Source organism: Ochotona princeps, chromosome 7 (genome assembly GCF_030435755.1).
Source record: "Ochotona princeps isolate mOchPri1 chromosome 7, mOchPri1.hap1, whole genome shotgun sequence".
NCBI classification, from domain to species: domain Eukaryota; kingdom Metazoa; phylum Chordata; class Mammalia; order Lagomorpha; family Ochotonidae; genus Ochotona; species Ochotona princeps.
The window spans coordinates 10,679,752-10,700,912 of NC_080838.1; the positions used below are offsets into that span (position 1 = coordinate 10,679,752).

Genomic DNA, 21,161 nt, shown 5'->3' on the forward strand with positions numbered 1-21,161 from the left:
TTCCGATGGACTGCCATATCCTCTATGTGCACCTGGGTATGCTGTCCACTGCTCCATCTGAGCCACTGGAGAGGCTCAGCTTTGACACATGCACTCCATGGGCAGACCATAGAACCTGCAATTCTCTTCATGGTTGGGGTTCTGAGTCCAGCAGTTTGATTGAGGGGATCCCCAAAGAAACATTGTCTGAAGTGATCCCAGATCTGATTCTTGTGTGTGCTTGCCAGTACAGGGTCCGGCACAGTCTGTTGCTCCTATCAGTCTATGCATATACTGGTGGTTGCAATTGCTAGGTCAGTTCTGCTTTGATCCCCATCTTCTACGCAAACCAATGGGTGTTGGAGCGATCCCAGTCTTGCCCACCACACACTTGTCCGTGTAAACCAGTGGGAGCTGCAGCCTAGTTGGGGCAACTCCCAGCAACCCTCACCAGGCCCACCACCTGCCCTGGTTCCCATGCTTGCCACTGTGTTCCACAGACTGTTCCGGTCTGTCCCACATTCCATTCACCTCATATACATGCCAATGGGTACTGAAGCCTAGTTCAACCCAACCAGCCTCACTATCCAGCCCACACACCTGCAGACGGGGGCCACTCTGTCTAGCCATGCATGCCTGTCCCAGTCCTGGTTCTCATGCTCACCAGATACAGTGTCAATCCAAGAAAGAAGTACCCATTTTTCCCTTCTGGGCCCACTCCCACTCCCGGATCATGGACTCTCCAGGTGGTTCTGCAGTTTGGCTTCACAGAATTAGTGCCCCATACTATCATCTGCCAACTGATGCTGCAGCAGAGCCCGACCAACCCACACCCATTCTGACTTATGCTCATAGCAGCAGGACCAGTCAACCCAGTCTGGCTTTTATCTGGTCCAGCTCACAGGAGGCCAACAGATATTGTAGTTCTGCCGCGTTTGGTCTGCCCCCATCCCAATTCACGCTCTTCAGTGAAAGTGGTGGTCCAGCAGGGGAGCCCTTCTCATCCCCCTACCAGCTTTGCCCCCAACCCCAGGTCTTTCTTGTGTTGGTTGGGTGTGGTAGCCCAGTCTGGCATGGCCTGCCTCACCTCAGCTTTTGCCAGTAGGTGCTATAGCCTGGCCTGACCTGGCCTACCCCTAATTCCAGCTCAGGTTGCTGGCGGATACAGCCTAGCCCAGCCCAGCCAGCACCCAGTCCAAGCCCTAATGTGTACTGGTGTACGCTGCAACTGAACCCAGCCAAACCTACACTCCATTCTGCTGCTTGGATTCGCCAGTGAATGATGTGAACTGGTCCTATATGTATGCCGCTGGGTTCCGTTCCCTGGCCTGGCCTGGCCTGGGCAGAAGCAGGCATTTAATGCAGCAGCTAAGAAATGGCTTGAGAGCCCACCTGCATGGTGGGTGCCGGTCCGGGTCTGGGTCCCACGAGCCTCAGGGGCGAGGAGTCCGGCGGAGCCCAGTTCACCTGGCCTGGGTCCTTATGCCCACCTGCAAAGGGCTTGTCCTCCTCAGTGGAGGATATGGCAGTTCACCGGAGCATGCAGAGGACATCTGGTGCCATGGCAGAGGACGGAGGACAGAACACACTGGACAACTACCCTCGCCAAACAAGGATAGCAAAATCGGGGCAAGCGGAGACTCTAAGGTCGACTGTGTCAGCCAATACACATTGGAAGGGTTCCCTCACCCTTGGATCAGCAAGATTCAGAGCATTTCAGAACTATCAAAACTTCTTGGGCAGAACCCTGAGATCATGTGCCACATCGGGACCCCAGGTTGATGCTGGGTGGCCGTTCCCCATCCCTGGGCACTGGAGCAGTTGCGAGGTTGGATATAACTTCTCCTTTGCTTCCCCTTCCCCCAGATACAGGAAGATGAAATGGAAAATTTGGAGACAATGATCACACCTACTTTCCCCTAACCCTCAATCCTTCGCACACTAATCAAAATTTAAAATTAAAAAAAAAAAAAGGACAAGAAACAGCTTGAGATACCTGCATGCCCAGATTCAAGTCCCAGCTATGCTTCCAATCCCAGCTTCCCATCAGCACACACCCTTGAAGACACAGGTCATGGCTCAAGGACATGGGTCCCTGCCACCCACAAGCAAGACCCACACAGAACTCCTGCTCCTGGCTCCTGGCTTCCGCCCAGCCCAGCCCAGCTGTCGCACTTGGGAAGCTAGTCAACAGATGGCTCAGCTGTCCCAGTCTCTCCCAGTGCTACTGCCTTTCAAAGAAATAAAAACGATTTTTGAAATTATAAACGTCAAAATTAAAGCTGCATGTGATGCAGAGAATGACCACACTCTCATGACTCTATCCTGGATTTTAATTTAGCTTTTCCAGACTCAATTTAAAAAAAAAAAGACGGGAGTAAAAACACAAAGCCTGAAGGAAACCCAGAGCGCTGCGTGCTCAATGACTGCTCTCGAAGTGACGACAGTGAGCCTGCAGATGAAGCTCAGAGCGAACAGGAAAGGTGAGCTACCCTGCCCGTGGCACAGAATACCAACTGTGATTCTGAGCTGACACCACGTAACTGGGCCTCGGGCATCCTCTGTAGCCACCTGGTCAGCTTGCTGTTCCAGGCCTTCAGCACTATGAACTAACAGCATGAGGACTGTCCATTACAGCCCACTGAGCACAGTTATGAAGGCGAAAAGGGAGGAAGATGGGGAGAAAGGCACTGCAGCTTCCCACCTTTTCTACGGAGCACCAGGGAGGTCCCACGCCTGATAAAGTCAACTTGCAGAGCTCTTGTAACTTGGAACGAGATTGGGGCCCTGTGTTTTCTTCTCAGCAAGGACTTCCTTTGCACTGTCACTCGGACCACAATAAAACAAAGGTCCCTTCCTAGATGCTGCTGGCAGCCCTCTGCAAGCTTGCTCATGTCTCTGGCAAGAACAAGCTGAGACTGTGGCGAAGGATGGGCAGATATGTGCCTGGGCCCCAACTGCAGGGTTGGGGAAGGCCAGGGTTTGAACATGCAGATGAAGGCGTTGTCCGGGGCTGGGGCAAGGGGACAGGAGCCTCAGGAGAACTCTGCCATGGCTCCTGGGGACACACCGTGGGCAGGGTAAAGAGAGAAAGGGCATCACAGCCCGTCCTCCATTCACAGGGCCCACTCCAGAGCAGAAACATGTTCACCACACACAAAACACATGTTCCAGAACAGCAGGGGGCAAGCAAAGCATGAAGAATCACCTCCCAGGGTATCACAGCAACTACACAAAGAAGTAGGGGGGAAAAAGGAACAAATGACAGCAAGCATGCGGGCAGAGGGAGAGGAATAATAAATCCAGCTAGCTCCCTGCAAACACTAAGGAAGGCAGCAAAGGGTGACCCACGCACTCAGGCCCCCGTCGCCGACGTGGGAGCTCCAGATGGAATTCATGGCTCCTCATTTCAGCCTTGCCCCAACCTCAGCCATCACAGCCACTTGGGAAGTGACCAAAGGATGAAAGGATCTCTCTTCCCCAGTTTCTCCCTGGACTCTGCTTTTCAAACAAATAAAAATCCTCCAAGTGAGCAAGACAGTTCTGTGTCTCCAAGTTCACCTCAGCAGTGTTCACAACTGCCAAAGCACGCAACCAATTCTGGTGCCCATCAACACATGAATAAAGAACAGGAAGCAAATACACACAACGGACAATAGTATTCAGCCACACAATGGAATGAAGTGGTGTCAAAATGGACAAAACAGGAAGGCATCATGTTAAATGAAGTAAGCCACACACAGCAAGAGAAATGCCACCACCTCAGAATAGAGGAACTGCCAGAGCTCTGGGAAAGCAAGGGAGGACCCAGAGAGGATGGAACCAACGTAAACAGAAGTAAGCTCCTCCTCGCATTACACAGTGGAATGACCACGGTTCACAACCACTTCGGTCTTCTCAGCAACCTTTCTTGGCTCTGAGGCTCTGGGCATGAAGGAAGGGCAAACAAGGGGAAACATGCATCACCCTGATTTGATCAGTACGAACGTGCGCACGAGCTGAAACGTGGCACTGCAATTCCCCACCTAGATGCAATCACTGTTTACCACAGAAAGAAACAGGAAAGCAGATGTGTGAGTGGCGTGGACGGGCGAGCCGCCACGCAGGCACTGTCCGGGCTGCTTACTTTTCTCCTGCACATACAGGTAGCCTTCCACCGTGAACTGACTGGCCCGTGTGTGGTCTTTGGGATTCTGTCTGATTTTGTTCAACAGCTCCTCCACTTCCGATCGTGTGCCTTCAAATCGATTCCGGGTCTGCAATAAAGACAGACATATCAAAGTCAAGTTTCAATCAAGTTTTGTCACATTTTAAGGCTTATGGATAAGTACAATTAAACTCAGAACTTTTTTTCAGTAAATTTCTCCAAACACTGTGAGTTCCTTTTGGTATGTGGAAATCCATGTGCAAATGAAAAAAAAACCAGCATAATAAAGAATACAGAAAGACAACAGAGGAGTTTGACTTTTTTAAAGCTTTTTAACCACAAATAATTCTACCAGTTAATATAAAGATTCCTACACTCAGGGCTCACACTGTCACTCTTATAGAACAACAAAGTGCTGTGGCCAGCACAGTGGCTCAACAAGCTAGTCCTCCACCTGCCAGCATCAGCAGCCCACGTAGGTTCTGGTTCCAGTTCCAGCTGCTCTACTTCTGATCTGGATCTCCGATTACGGACTGAGAAAGAAGTGGAGGATGGCTCAGGTCCTTGGGACCCTGCACCCACATGGGAGACCCATAGGAAGCTCCTGGTTCTTGGCTTCAGATCGGCTCAGCACCACCACTGCGGTCGTTTGAGGAGTAAACCAGCAGATGGAGGATCTCTTTGTTTCTCGTTTCTCTGTAAATATGCCTTTCAAGCAAAAATAAATTACAATAGGGGCCCGGCGGCGTGGCCTAGCGGCTAAAGCCCTCGCCTTCAAAGCCCCGGGATCCCATATGGGCGCCGGTTCTAATCCCGGAAGCTCCACTTCACATCCAGCTCCCTGCTTGTGGCCTGGGAAAGCAGTTGAGGACGGCCCAATGCATTGGGACCCTGCACCTACATGGGAGACCTGGAAGAGGTTCCAGGTTCCCGGTTTTGGATCGGCGCGCACCGGCCTGTTGCGGCTCACTTGGGGAGTGAAACATCGGATGGAAGATCTTCCTCTCTGTCTCTCCTCCTCTCTGTACATCCGGCTTTCCGATAATAATAAATCTTTAAAAAAAAAATAAAATAAATTACAATAAATAGAAAAGAAATGTTAAATTCTCTTCCTGGTTAGCTTTGCGAGGCGGCGGCGGGAAGCAAGGAGCTGCTGCGACCAGTGTGATTCAGGGTGATGCTGTGCACTAGCAGGTCTCCCTCATCTCAGCTTCTGGAAAAGGACTTTCTCTGCACTTTCAGGAACATGTGTGTCAGCATACCTAGACCAATCGGGGGGAGCCTCACCTAAAAAGAACGTCTCTGATCTCACCAGGAACAAATCCTGTAACCCAGAAGGCTGAGTGTGCCAACCTCGGCCACAGCACTGCGTGCCTAAGTTGCCGGGGGCCAGCGTGAGCAGTCAGCAGCCCCAAGGCCCTGGACACTTCTCCCTATCTGCTGCCTGCAGGACACACAGCTCACCAACAAAGATCAGCAGAAACTACACACATGGATTTTGAAGTTTCGTCTTCATTTCTTCCAAACATTTTTTCTTCTCATTAAATTCTTCACTGACTCATAGGTCATACAGTATTTCTTCAAGAAGGTTCTTGATTTCCTTTTTCATGGCTTCAGCGACACATCAGTAATTCAGTCACATGTTATTTAACTTTGTGCCATTGTAAATTTGTATTTTTCTTCCTGTCGATTTTGTTTTGTGGCTTTCCATTTAAGGGGATGTAATAGAGACTATCATATCCAGATGTGAGGATACAATGCAGTATGTATGTCTACTTCCAGATCAAAGATGGACTCCCAGTGAAAACGTTAAACCTATTTGACAGGATGCTGGAGTCTCTGCCAGTCTCCATACCCTCAATGATGGAGTTATGACTGTTAGGAAGAACTATATTATTGCAATAATATAGGGGAGAAACCAGTGAAAGGCGGGAATGGCTTGGGGGTGGGTAAGGGAATTCCCAGAGCCTATGGAACTGTATCAAACAACTTAAAAATGGGAAAAAAATTCAACATCAGCAGTCAATGGAATCTTTAATAGATTAGCTAAAATGGCAATGTCTCTCTGCTTATGACACTATTACTGAACAAAATATATGATCCATTTTCTGCTTACTGCTTCTGGTTATAATGCTGTCTGGTAGCAGGTTTGCTTTGCAAAATGCCTCAACAGGGATAAGCAAAGAAAACTTCAGGGTGGGGACTGGATAACTTTGTAAGTTTCAACTTTTAGCCTGATGGAACTATTATTATCACTGACTTGTGCAATATTTTTGTACCAACAGAATTTGGGATATTAGTTTGCTAACTCCTAACTTTTCCCCCTTGATACCTTTCCCAATGATGCTTGAATCCTGTCTGGTAATACTGACTGGCTAAAATAAACAAAGTTATGCTGTTTCTGCCTCTTCAAAGATACAGAAGTGTTTCAATTTCATAATAGAGACCTCAATTGAGGGTTGTCATTTTTTAAAACCTACTGTTACTAGCGAAGCAGCTAACAGCTAAAGAAACGTGACACTGGAGTTTACACCTATTATTTCAGCAAGTTCTCTCCCAGCTGTCCAGAGAGACATATTACTGTCCCCATTTTCTCACTTTGGACCCTGATGACATTAATGTTCAGCAAATCTAAGTGAGGTGCCCAAAGTGACAGCAACATGTGGTTGCACATTAGTTTAGTTAGAACATTCCTTCAAGTATCAGTATCTGTTGGTGCTCATGGAAGTTAACTGTTACAGCGTCAAAAGGCAGAAGTGTGTTTTTAAATACATGCATGTTGAAAAGATATACAGGGGAAAAAAAAAGTACACACAGGGCCCAGCACAATAACCTAGCAGCTAGTCTTCACCTTCCACATGCCAGGATCCCATCTGGACGCTGGTTCTAATCCGAGCAGCCCCACTTCTCATCCAGCTCCCTGCTTGTGGCCTGGGAAAGTGGTCAAGGACGGCCCAAAGCCTTGGGACCCTGCACCCGCGTGGGAGACCTGAAGGAATCTCCTGGCTCCTGGCTTCAGATTGGTGCAGCTCTGGCCGCTGCTGCCACTTGGGGAGTGAACCATTGGACAGAGGATCTTCCTCTGTATCTGGCTTCCCAATAAAAATAAATCTTTAAAAAAATAAGTATATACAAAAAGATATGAGAACAGGGAATTAAAGAAATCTTCACTTGTGATACAGAAGTAAGTTCCAACATAATCATTAAAGCGCCAGCACTGAGCTGTGTTACAGCAAGCGCGTGAAGGGAATGACTAACAATGCATAGCGCGGTAGCAAGGCAGAAAGTGCAAGGCAGGGTAGATGGACAAAGAACAAACGGCAGCTCTGAAACACTCCCGGGGCAGAATTCCACGGTGTGCTTCTCCGAGGCACCAGACCCAGCGGCCAGTGCCACAAAACACTGATAAGACATGCTGAGCTTCTCACTGAGAACCGAGTCCAGCAGTGCAAATTCAGGCTGTTGCTATTTAATATTTGAAATAAAACCAGTATTTTCACAGTTGATAAGATCTGAAAAGAGGTCATTGATAGGCCCCAAGATCGTAAAATAAAAGGCAAAGCCAGAGAGTGAGTGTGTTTATAAAAACTTAACCAGAAATTTTGCTATCATGAGAAAGAAGATCCTATAACCTGGTATCATAAAACTAATACAGTTATGAAAACATGGCAGGATTCCTTGCTACTATTTTCATGTTACTAATGTGAAAAAAGCTGTTATTTCCAGGGGCTACTAACCAATTTTAAAATGAACTGTGTTAATTAAAAAAAAAAAAAGAGCAAACTTCCATTCTCTCAACACATTGACGGGCAGGGAGACTGGGCACAGGGGACGAAGACGCCCCTGAGGGAGCCTGGAACCATCACTGAGGGCAAACAGGATAACCCATCTAGATCATGTAAGGAAATTACCAGCCAGCAACAGAACGCATTTAGGCATGTCTTACTATTTTATTACAATTCAGTCACTGAAAAGTTGCAGTAATTATTTCCCAGCAAAGAGAAAAACATTTTGCCATCTACTTCTGAAATGCTTCTAAGCCATTCTCCTAAGGGCTCTTGTATGAGCCAGAATGGCTTTAAATCCTGCTTCCTTCCGGGAAAAATTCTGGTCTCTCTCCCTAAATTCTTCTGGGAAAAAGGACCACAAAAGCTACACGTTTTTAAAAAATACCCTTTAATTCTGACACAATTTTCATTATTCTGGAAACTATTTTCTAACAGCCATCCTGCCACTTTCTCTGCTTTCCATTCATTATTCTGGATTATAGAAAATGGAGGAAGAATGAACCTGTCCAACAACCAAAAAAAGTCCAGCCATCCTCACAACACAAAAGCTCTAACCAGAGGGAGTCAAAATGGGCTGCTTTCACTTTTAAATAACCTTCCTTCCCGATTAGAAGGGGGAAAAAAAGAGCTGTGCTAATTCCTTGGCTATAATAAAATACTGAGAAATTGAAAAAAGTATAATGAGCAGGGAAGCTTAACATTTACAACTTGCTTCGAATATCCGAGAACAGTTCCTTCTATCCATAAACATACATAGCATAGAAACACCACATCTGGAGTTTTTTCCCGCCAGCCATCGGCAGCTCGATACAGTTGGCATTTTTCCCCATTACACTAAAAGCTGACATCACTGAAGAATGACATGAAAGACCAAGAAATGAGTCAATTACAGCATCACCAAGGCACCGCAGACGACCAGGACGGGACGACGGGAATTTCAAAGGCACTAGAAGCTCAAAGGACAGCACAGAGGACCCCAGAGTGGGGCGGGGTTGGCAAAGAGGCTGAGGGAAGATGAGGCTGAGAGGAAGACCCAGCCCAGCCCAGGGAGGTGTGGAGTGAAACCGGAGGAGATGCCTCAAGTTCCAGAGGATTCACACTGAAGGGGTTTGTCAGTGAATCAGTATCTGTCCACTTCCGTCCTGGAAATGGACGCTGTCCAGGCCTCCTAGTCTAAGGGTGTCAGCCAAGCCTCCATGCGACACACTGCAAGTGACAGCCAGCCCGCAGGCTGGGCATGGGACTGAGTAGCAGCCACGTCCGTCTACAACCTGCAGCTCTCTCCAAACGACCCAGGCCCAGGTGTGTGTGCGCCCCATCCCCACAGCTTGTCACCACCATGCTTGTAGGCAGCAGCCCGCTGAGCCTGCCCAGGCCTGGGAGGCCCAGGAGGCAGCTGGGCCACACCACCTCCATGCAGCATGAGGCCGAGCTGGGGACGCAGTGCAGGGCCAGGGTGCTGGCCCACTGCTGGGTCCCCGCCACGTCTCCTGTCTCTGCCTTGACACTCCTGAGCACGTTTTGTAAGGAGCACAAAGGTTTCATTTCACATGGACACTTCAAAAAGTTTATGTGGGAAAACATGGAATTAAAAGTTAAGTTTAACGGTGACACAGTGGAAGAAGTCCGGCATCCACCTGAGCGCTGGTACCAGTTCCAGCTGCGGCGTCTCCAATCCAGCTCCCTGCCAGAGCACCTGGCAAGGCAGTGAAAGGCAACCCAGCGGCTTGGCCCCGCCGCCCTCATGGGGGACCCAGAGCCCCACACTCCAGGCTGTGACCTGGCCTCCCCCCACCACTGGACTCATCTGAGGAACGAAGCACCCCAGAACTCTGCCTTTAAAATAAACATTTTTAAAAAGAAGCTTATTCCAGCACAAAACAATTCTGAAATCCTTATTTTTTTGCCTATATACTTTACTGATACACATTTTTCAGGAGCTTTCTGATGAACCCTATGCTACATAGATTTCAAAACATTTATTTCACTAAAACAAATTTATATTTTAATTCATTTAATGCCAACTGTTTAAGATTAATTTTTATTGGAAAGCCAGATACATAGAGAGGAGGAGAGACAGAGGAAGATCTTCCATCCAATGATTCACTTCCCAAGCGGCCACAATGGCTAAAGCTGAGCGGATCCGAAGCCAGGAGCCAGGAGCTTCTTCTGGGTCTCCCATGCAGGTGCAGGGTCCTAAGACTTTGGACCCTCCTCAACTACTTTCCCAGGCCACAAGCAGGATGGGAAGCAGGGCTGCCGGGATTAGAACCAGCACCCATACGAGATCCTGGCATGTTCAAGACAAGGACTTTAGCTGCTAGGCTATTGCACTGGGCCCTCAAGTGCTTTTTTGGTTTAAAAGATTTATTTACTTGACAGACAGAAACACAGAGGAGGATATACATCATCTTCCATCTCCTAGGTCTGCTCTCTCCAACTGGCTGTAATGGCCAGGGCTGGGCCAGGCCAGAAGCAGGAGCCAGGCGCACCATCAGGTTTCCCACACGGCTGATAAGGATCCCAGCAATTAGGTCATCTTCCACGGCCTTTCCCAGGCCATCCGTGGGGCGCTAGACCAGACGAGGAGGAGCCGGGACACGCACCAGCTCCTGCGGATGCCAGCTCACCTGCCACACCGCGGCACCAGCCCCCGCAGTCCTTTCCTGTACTGCCCTGCCTGCAGCTTCTCCCCAGGACAGCCACATTCTTAGCCAGGGCCGGGCACAGAAAGCGAATTTCCTCCCACAAGCTACTTCAATAATCAGTGGAGGATTAACACACAAAACCAAGACTTCAATGTTTTTACAACACTTCTTTCTGTTGCCCACAGCAAGTTCTGTGAGGAACGACATCATTACATGAACTATCCCACTACCTCTGGAACTGTTCAGAGCCGACGAGGACCAGTCGGCACCTACACGCAAGCTTCGTTCCCGAGGCCACTGACATGGCGGGAATCTCCACAACTTCTGGTTCCTGCAGGCAGCTGCCAACAGAGCTCCCCGGGGCACATGTGGGGCTCAGGCACACCTATCACAGCGGATTTCCAGTCGGTCCCCAAGGACGCTGCACACAGCCACGGGGCACACTCCCTCACCTCCCCACCGGGACAGAGCCACATGCAGGAGCCAGCTCTGCTCCACCAGCCCAGGTCTACTAAAGCTCCTTATCCAAACCCCAGAGAAGGTATCTGCTCTCCACAAGGAACACCGTTAGCCACTGGGAAGACCGCCACATCAAACTTACCTCGGAATAAAATTCAGAGTGAACAGAAAAGGGCAAACTCAATTTCTCACTATTTAAATGCCTAAATCTCAAGTGCCTTTACTCTTGATCTGGCTCCCGCACTGCTGACCCACAGCGAAGACAAAACTCTGGAACGGTCCCAGAGGTGCAGGAACAGCCGCCAGGTGGCGCCATTTCCTCAGGCTCCGGTATTGGCATGGCATACCACGATTGGCCAGAAGGTGGCACCATACCCTCACCTTCTCAGTACTAAGAACTCAATCTGGTCTTAATCTTTACACACCAAATCAATGAAAACTACACATTTCAAATATATTGTTTTCATATCGAAAAGCCTTGCATTTTCTTACGTTCTGAATGTTGATCTGTAGTTCCATTTTGTAGTGATTGAAGTCTTTGGCAAGCTCATGGCCCTGATGATAAAAAGTAAACATCCCCTGAAAAAATGACAGCATCTAAGAGCAAGAAAAAAAAAGAAACATCAGCATGGGGTCACTAGGTCACTCTCCCCGCACGGCCCTGCCCTCGCTGACACCCCCTGAAGCCGCGGGCATTCCCAGCAGTCCAGGTCTTCACAGACAATCAAGGATGCTGTTCCTAACTCAGAGCCAGGAGACCATGTCAACACGTGTGTCGATGACGTCACGTCTCCGTGAACCAGTGAGCCTCTGCCAAGAACCTTGACCACAACACACACTGCACCCCGCTAGGCCTCGACTCCCAGATGAGCGACCCCTGGAGCCATCTCCTCGCTGCTAACGGGGGGGACGAACACCTCCTTGTCCCGCGGCCCTGTGCAGTCAGGGAATGAGCACGTTTACGTTTTAGGTCAGTTCTGCTGTTCCAACTGTATTGCTGCTCCAGGAAGACGGACTGTTTTCATTAACCACCCCTGTGTACTCGGCCGGCTCTCACAATCATCTCTACAAAGGGCAAACTATGTAATTTGTGAACAATACCTCAGTAAGGCTTTTTAGGAAAAATAATACCTACATTAAAATTGAAATTCTAAGTCTGTATTACAGTTGAACTGAATTTATCATTCCAGATCTTTTCTTTGTGAAAACTTACAGCATGAAGGATCCTTTACATTCCAATTCAAAATAATAATTCAAAATAAGTAACTGAAGTTAATAGAGATCAAACAAAATAACGCTTCTTACATAGCTTAGAAATAAATCCAGGAACTTGGAAGACTGCTTCCAAAGTTATACGCGGCAGTCTCTACATCCCAAATCGTTGTCCCAGGAGTCAGCACTGCGGCACAGTGGGTTAAGCCACAGCCTGCACCACCCCTGCGGGAGACCTCGGGACAGTTCTCCGTCTGACCAGGCCCACGTCTGCCTCGCAGCCTTCCGACAAGTGAGCCAGTGCATGGAAGGATCACATGATTTCTCTCTCTTCCACCTACCTCCCTGTAACTTTGCCTTTCAAATAAGTATCTTTAAAAGTAAGAATAATAACCATGCCCAAGTCTGAACTGGTACAGTTGATTCAAAAACAAAGGTGAGGAGAGATTATTCTAGAAACATTACCAATCTCACTCATGTTGTGCTATAAATCTTTTGAGGCATTTTTCAAGGAGTGGACCTACAGCACCAACAGCAAAAAAAAAATGGCTCCCAAGGCAGTCCTAAAGACCACAGAACAGTGGAAGTAATGTTCATCACACCGTGCTGTGCAGAGAAGGTGCAGAGGCAGCCCCTGGCCTCCTGGGCTGTCTGCCTGCCCCTGACTTCCCACCGATCCCGTCAGTCTAGAAACAGACATCTGCAAAGAGAAGCATTTCTGCCACATCATAAAACTTGACTGGTAAATAACTTGTCCATATGATACTCACAGGCTCCACAAACTCAAACTTCTTTCTTTCTTGGATTTCCTGGAGCTTACAAACATATTCAAGAGACAGTTCGTAGAAGTGTTGCCGGTTTTGTTCAACTTGGATGTCTGCCTGCGGGAAAACCAGTGAGGTGAGTCAACGGGGAGACGGGGAGACGCAAGCCCCGCATCTGAGCTCACCCTTCTGCAGATGGTGCTGCCTCTTGGACGTGGCCACGACCTTCAGTCACGTGGCCCCCACGCCTGCTCTACGGCTGCAGCAGCAAACTCCAGCAGCAGCAACAGGTGCCTCGGAGCATGCGACATTCTAAAACTTTTACTAGAAAATTTTGTGTCCCGTGGCCTCCACGTTGACAAAGGACTCCCAGCATTCAAGAAGAAACTGAACTCTTTGTGAAAAACTCATCCCCAACCACAACCACCAGGCAAGGCTGAACCACCACAGGGACTCAAAACCACACAAACATCAGCCTAAGAGAAGGGACGGGGGAAGCCCAGCCAAGTACCAAGCAGAGTCCGCAGCCCGCAGAGCTCCAAGGCGGCAGGTGGAGGAAGCGGCAGCCCTGGCTCTGAGCCAGGGCAGGACACACAGCTCACACTCCTGAAGCCTCACTAGGTCAGCTGCCCAGGGGGCAAAGGGGCCACCCAGGGGGCAGGATAATAGTGCCCAAAAAGCTCCCTGCTTATCTCGCTAGGCAGAGCAGGGCAGTAGCACAGCTGTGGGAGCAGCCCTCTGTAGCTTGGCCATTCATGCCCTCCCTTCTCATTCACTGCACTCAGCTTGCCGCAAGTGAGGCTTGGCAACTTTCCCAGGTTACTCTTTTCAATGATCAGACCCGCATTCGCGTGACTCCAAACTACAGCTCACCCGGAACGCCACCGCTGAATACGGTGACCAAGACCCAGCAGCCTAGGATGAACACACAGCCGATACGCCCCAGCAACCACTCCCACAGGCATCGTGTATTCAGCACTCTGAGCTAGGTTTACCCATAAGTAGTTAGCCTTTGCCCTGCCGGGGATATAAAATGGTCATGACGCACAGCAAAGATGCCTGATGTCACTCATCACTAGGGAAACACAAATGAAACCCACAAGGGAGAGCCTACCATCTCACAACCCAGTAAGATGCCTACTCTCTGAAAAGAAAAAGTAAGTGTTGGAGAGGAAGCCAACACACAGAAACCCTCCTGCACCCCTGGTGGGAATGTAACACAGGGCAGCCTCTACGTCCAGCAGAACACAAGTCCCTCCACAAGTTAGGAAACCAGGGTGGGCAGCTGGCCGAATGGGTCAGATGCCCCAGGTCCTATCAGACAGCCTGAGCTCAACAGAGCTGCCCACTAGTACACGCCCTGCACAAGCAGGGACAATTCAGGTCGCTGAGTGCCTGCCCCCCAACACCCCTGAGAAAGCCGCTCTGCCCTGGCTCAAACCCAGCCATGCACAAGCACTGGGGAGAAAGAACCAGCTAACAGCGCTCTTTCTACCTTTTACACAGAGGTTTTTGAAACACCAATCCTTAAAGGAGTATTTCGACCTAACCCCTCCAAACTCATGCTCCTGCCTCCAGGAACTGTGGTCTGATAAGTGGGTCCCCAGCACTTGACAGACACAACTCCCAGGAGAAACCAGGTGAGTCTGTTGAATATTGAACAGAATGAAGACGGAAGCTGTGAAAGGGGACTTGGTGTTCGCCTCACCAGGAAAGGCTCCCCCAAAAGCCATAGCAGACTTACCCAGGGGGGCTAGCCGTTAAGCTCTCTCCCTGGTTAGTCCTCTCCACATCAGCCCCACAGGCATGAAGCTCCTCTGGATTCTCACCTAATTTCTGGCCATTCCTGCCGCAAATATGAGTAAGGATAAAGCAGAAGATCAATGTTTATTTACTCGAAAGATGGACCTGTATGCCCAGATGGGTCACGAAGTTATCATCTGGCTGTTCAGGAAAAAATTAACACTTCCAAAATCCAATGACATGCCATTTTTCTCAAAAATCCAGCATCTGCTATAGCACAAACATTAAGAGTTTGGGAAATTGGACCAAGGAAGACACTATTAGTGCAATAAGCACAGAGCTGTAGCAGCCGAGCCTAATAGGATGACCAAAGTAACCAGTCTGTTACAATAGGCCACAATTTCTGGGGATTTCTGTCTGAATCCAGGGCAGAGACTGAATGTGTAAGTTTCCATGCCTCTGCTCAGCAGTATTCCAGTAACCCCTACCGCTCTCTTAAGCAGCTCAAACCAACCGACAGTAAACGGTGCCTAGCAAAGACTGACAAGCCACACTGTTTCCTCCCCTCAGAGCACCCTCCAAGCCTGCACACTTACAAGAGCAGGCTGCTCCAAGAGGGAACCTGCCAGACGGGAAAGTGCTCTTCGCAAGGGAACAGGATTTCTCCCTCTTCAGGATCTCCTGAGAGGTCTGCTAGGAAGTTCAGCCACCTTCAGAACCCACGAAGCTGCCACTCGCCATACAAACATCATGACATGCGGTCACTGGGTACAAGTACATTCAGCACCTACTCCAGCAGGGACCGCTGCTTGCAAGAACCTTACACGCTAGAGGAACAGGCCACGCAACAAACACGCGCGTGATGTTCTAAGCGCTGCAAGAACCTGAACCAAATCACCCTGCGGTGAGTGCAGAACTGAAGCAGACGGCCAGGAAAACCTTCTTGATTTGGTAGCCCTCCAAGTAAGGAGCATCGGGAAGACTTTGGAACAAATGAGGCCTGCGGATCTGCATCTTTAACAGAAGGAAGATGTGGTGCAAAGCCCTGGCCCAGGGATGGTAAGGCTGACCTGGGTGGGGTGGGATGCAGATCAGAAAGGGGCTCGCAGACCCTGGCACCTCTGCAGCCAGCCATCCCAGGAGCATGACTGTGCAGTCATGGAGGTGGGAAGGAACGACCCCCCCTCCCCCTCCTGCCTTCCCCATCAACTCAGCTGGGGAGAAGATGAAGCCAGCGGGCAGGGCGGTCCCTGCGCGAGGAAGCACTCTGGGTGGCTCCAGAGATCTCAGAATGAGAGAGCAGGATAAGGCACCAAGCTGGCAGCACAGAGGGTGAGGCTACAAAAAAGTGACAGTTGGCAGCCCAGAGTCATGGTGAGGAGGGGTAAGCAGACCTAGCAAGTGCCAGGACCCCCATGTGGGCACTGGTTCATATCCCTGCTACTTCAGCTCTGTGCTTATGGCCTGGGAAAGCAGTGAAGGATGGCCCAAAGCCTTGGGACCCTTCACCCACATGGGAGACCCAGAAGAGGCTCCTGGCTTCAGAGCTTTGGCCACTGTGGCCATTTGGGAAATAAACCAGCAGATGGAAGATACCTCTGTCTCTCTGCAAATCTCCCTTTCCAAAAAAAAAAAAAAAAAAGTAACATCTTCAAAATAAAAACTGGGTGAGAAAGAAAGTCAACTGATGGATGTGTTTTGCAAATATGCTGTTCGGTATTCCTAGCTACAATTAACATCCCTCTGAATAGACTCAGAATCAACATTTTACCTTATGTAATTGTATTGAATTAACCACTGTAACAGGTACTGATTACTGTGGCTTGTTTCACAAGAAATCCTTTTTCCTAACTAATGACAGTACTTGGTGATTTTCCTGTTCCTACAAAACCCCAAACTAAAAATCTTCACCAGTGAAGCACAGGGCTGGGATGCAGAGCCTGGTGGCTAAGATGCCCTTGACCCACCCAGCCCACAGCACAGGGTCCCAGCCCAAGTCGGCTCTTCCCACCAAGCAGCCCCTGGGGGCGGCAGTGATGGCCCAACGCATGGGGTCCCTGCCATCCACTTGAGGGACCAACAGTGAGTTTTTAGCTCCTTGCTTCCGTCTATAGAGTATTGAATCAGCAGACAGAACCTCAATTTCTTTCATTAAATAACTTTTTCAACACTATTATATCAGATGGAAAATGACAAAGATCTCCCACCCACTGGTTTACTTTGCAAACAGCCACAATGGCTGGGGTTGGATGAGGCCAAGCACGCCTCGAGTGGGCTGCGGGACCCCACTAACTGGACCATCATCTGTGCCTCCCACACGCCTTAAGGGAAAGATGGAGCGTAAGCACAGTACCCAGAACTCAACCCAGGTGCCCCCATTTGTATGCAGGCATCCCAACCAGCGGCAAAACCATCTGGATGACAACAAAAGTCCAGTTCATTTTTCTTAAAGCATATTTACCCCCCCAAATATACACACACAGATTTATTAAGTGTTGCAAACATATTCACAAGAACATTAAGATACCTCTTGCAAATGTGAGTCCTTCTTTTTGGCTGATAAGTTCAGATGTTTATCGATCAAGCTGTAATTCTTCTCTGTCTCCTTGTCAAACTTCTTTTTTTCTTCCTACAAGCCAGAAAAACACATTATGACCAAAAAGAAAAAAAAATTCACTCAAGTAATCAATCCACTGGGAATCCCATAGTAGGCAAAGTATCTGAAAATAAAAACAAACATCGCAAATGTGATGAAGACCTCTGAAAAATGTATCTGTACCCAGACCATCTGGGGCTACCAATGACCAGGGTGGCGTGAGGATGAACAGGACAGGGGCAGCCGCATTCATGTGATTTTTCAAGTCTTTCTTAGTCTCAAGAAGGAAAGCAATGCCACTTGATGCACATCGAGTCAATGCTTACTGGAAGAACAGAGGGCTTAGGAAAGGGACTCTAGATTTGCCAAAGAAATGGAATTCACTCCTTTGTTCATAGCAGCACAATCAGTAATTGCAAAAACATGGAAGCAACCAAAATGCCCATCAGCAGAGGACTGGATAAGAAAGCTATGGTTCATCTACTCCATGGAATACTACTCAGCTATTAAAAAAAAACAAAATGCAGTTCTTTGTGGCCAAATGGGCCAAACTGGAAACCATAATGCTAAGGGAAATGAACCAATCCCAAAAGGTTAGATACCACATGTTTGCCTTAATTTAAGATGATATGATGTTAAGCATAACATGTTATGTTATGGATATTATGTCATATGTAGTATATAAACTAAAATTGAACTGTGAATGGGGGGTCACAGAAAGTGGTTAGGAAATCGCATTTATTTTTAACATGTTGACTGCTCAATACCATGTCAATTAATTCCATAACGATGTTAAGTGCTGCAGATGGCATATTAGTGCTTTTATTTGACCGGGATGATACTCTGCTGTCTCTGCCCTCAGACCAGAGAGGGTCTACCCAATAAGTAGTTGGACTTGACTGGACCATAAGATGTTAGACTCTATGCTTAGCATATATTTGCAAAGAGGGAATCTCAACTGAGCTTGAACTATGGTTATGCAACAAGGTGGAGGAACCCACCATGGGGGGAGGGTGGGGGGAGAATCCCAGATTCTATGTAATTACAACACAATGTAATCAATGAATAAATTTAATTAAAAAAAATTAAAATTTAAAAAAAAGAAAAAAAATTAAAAGAAATGGAATTCAATTAAAACTGAGTTTTCTTTCAGGTTTAAAAATACACACACATAATAATCACAGTGGGAAGAATGTCCCAGGAAATATCTTCCGCAATGGTGCAAGGTGACTATAATCTCAAGATCCTACAAGCAGAAATGTCAGCCACATTCCCAGAGCTACCCAGGGGTTCACACGACACCATTCAGAAATCAGCACCAACAGACCCACAGGTGCTAGACGGACCCTGCCACTGCAAGACCTCTGGCTGCAGAGCTCAGAGCTGGCCTGACTCCTCTTTAGCTATAGGAGCTTTCTGAGAAAACCACCAGGACTTTGAATCCAGAAAAGACAGCCTCTTCATCAACAATTCTGAGCATCAGTATAACACCGAGTACTAAAGTTTCCATGAACTTCAGGTTCCCTTAAACTCCCCCACCACCTCCCAGAAAGGAACATTCATTGAATCCGCCTTTTTCCAATGTCTGTTTTCTAAAGCCAAACAAAAACTTTAAAAAGAAAGGTGGGGGGGAGGTAAACTATTCCGGCCCTTGTCTGGCAGTGTTCTAAGTGAAGATTTCATCAGAAGAGTGCTAGTACTTTTGACCAGTGTCTTCACTCCACTCTCCACTAGAGGGGACTCCACACTGTTGTTCCGGAAACCTGGGCCAGTGTGCCAGCTCCCTGGGCCAGCACACCTCAGACCCCCAAGTTAAACCCCTTGCTATGGGAGTCCTGAGCAGAAAAGGAAGCAAGGACCAGCTGCAGGTTCCTGTGAGCCTCCAACAGTGCACTGAGCGACGCCTACTCCGACTAAAAGTGTAACAGCAAAGGCTAAGACAGGAAAGGATTCCTCCTCAGAGGGTAAATGCAGGCCAAGAATCCAAGCTCAGATTGTTGAGGCTGTGACTCAAGGCCTTGGAGATAATAATGTGGGCTGGAAATCCTACCGAAGGAGGGGCCTTTAGCAGGCCTTGGATATCACCAAGTGTGTAGGCCATCTGGCTATGATCGTACCTAGACCACTTGAAGGCTGCTGAAGGCTCACCATTGCTTTTTCTCACATTCTCCCATTACCCCTTATCTGTCTCTTGCCTCAACTTCCCCAAGTAGCCCTTTTCCTGCCTCAAGGTTGAAGATAAAGGGAGGTAGAGCTTAAAAAAGGGCAAACAGACTGTACCAGAGGGTTTTAGGGGTCACAACTATGCAGCAACTCCTTAGGGGTCTGCTGGAAGAGACTTGGGAACTGGTGTCTAGCAACACAAGTCTAATTTATCAACGGGCTGCACATATAATCTAGTTGTCTTTTGCAAAATTATACGGATTTTTTTCTTCTTTTTTGTACTCTTTCGGAGTTCCAATCTTAAAATCCTCATGAGCCTATAGTTGGAGCAATTATTCTGTGAAAAAAGATTTATTTTAACCTCTTTCATCCATCATCATCATCACCTCTTCTTCAAACTCAAACACTTTCTGGTTTGGGGGGTTACAATTTTTTCGTCTAAGGTATTACCATTATATAGTTATTTTCTGCTTTTCATCATCACTGTGTCCTCCAAGAACTATTTTAATGACGACCAGAAAACAAAACTGAAACAAACAGCCCACCATTTCTACAAAACCAGTGTTACAGCATGTGGGATTCTGGTTTTGGAAGCTCTAGTCCCAGCTCTGGTCACAGACGCCTCTGTGCACTTCGCACTGGATGCTGGCATCCCCAGAGCGTCAATTCCTCAGCTTTCCACACAACAGGAACGGAGGCCACGGCTCAGCGTGGACCGCAAAGCACGAGCACAGGGCAGCAAACGCTCGCCCTCTCCCTTGTCTGTTTTCATCTCAATCACAGAAAAGGACAAAGGAGCAAGAGATGCTGAACCTAGCATCCAACACGCCCAGCACACTCAGCAAACAGCATGAAATGAACACGTGGGACACGGGGGACAGGCTTTGTGAAGAAAGAATTCAGCCAGGGATGAACAGCACACCCACCAAGAAGAATAGAAACGCGTTTGTTCATGCGTGGTATTAAACAATTGCTACTGTGTTTGGATTTGGAACCCTAAGACTGCAAGAATTATGTCTTCTTCCATTTGTTTTAGAATATTATCTTGTTCTCCTCGGTGCTCACGTGGCTCCTTACCCTGAAATAATACAAATGCTATAGCAACTTCACTCAGGTAGCTTTCAACACAGAATCGAGCATATTTTCTTTGTCCAGGAGATGTAAGAGGTCTTCAGAAAGCTCAGGGAGTATATGCACTACAAAAAATGACGCATGGATTTAAAAAAAAAATTCTACAGCCAAAAGTCAACTTACCTTTTGATTCTATTTTCCCATGCCTTGTTTAGTACCTTTACATATACAATATTACAATATAAATTAAGCAGCAGCATCCCCAAAGGACTACCAAGGATCGTGTTAAATTCAACAGAAAACATTTTCTTACAAAGAAGAGAAAAAAAAAATCACGAGCTCCAACAAGTCTACAAGGCAATCATATAAGGAATGAAGTGGGCTGAGAAAGGCTTTACAAATGGGCGAGGCACTGACAGCTCTCAAAGGCCAGCCGGCCACAGATGGGACCCAGCAGGAACCCGGCTGCCTCCACTCTTGCCACTTTTCCCCCCAAGGAGTAGACAGCCCAACATCCTCAACTCAGTCTCCTCTGACTGCCCTGGCAGAGCTGAGAAACCTAATGATCTTTCCATGATCGTAACAAATTTT

At 48.1% G+C, this 21,161-nt stretch overlaps 1 protein-coding gene across 2 annotated transcripts in view; it reads right to left on the reverse strand.

The window, feature by feature from the left end:
• ARHGAP10 (Rho GTPase activating protein 10) overlaps positions 1-21,161 on the reverse strand; it is a 333,273-nt gene that overhangs the window by 175,071 nt on the left and 137,041 nt on the right. For both annotated transcript variants that reach the window (XR_009245824.1, XM_058666789.1), the window contains exons 5-8: positions 17,268-17,369; positions 13,004-13,114; positions 11,514-11,618; positions 4,106-4,235 (exon numbers count right to left, since the gene is read on the reverse strand). Coding sequence is in view for 1 of the 2 variants with exons in the window: in XM_058666789.1 (XP_058522772.1) it covers positions 4,106-4,235; positions 11,514-11,618; positions 13,004-13,114; positions 17,268-17,369 (448 nt within the window). In the remaining variant the exon portion in view is untranslated. The remainder of the gene's footprint in view (positions 1-4,105; positions 4,236-11,513; positions 11,619-13,003; positions 13,115-17,267; positions 17,370-21,161) is intronic.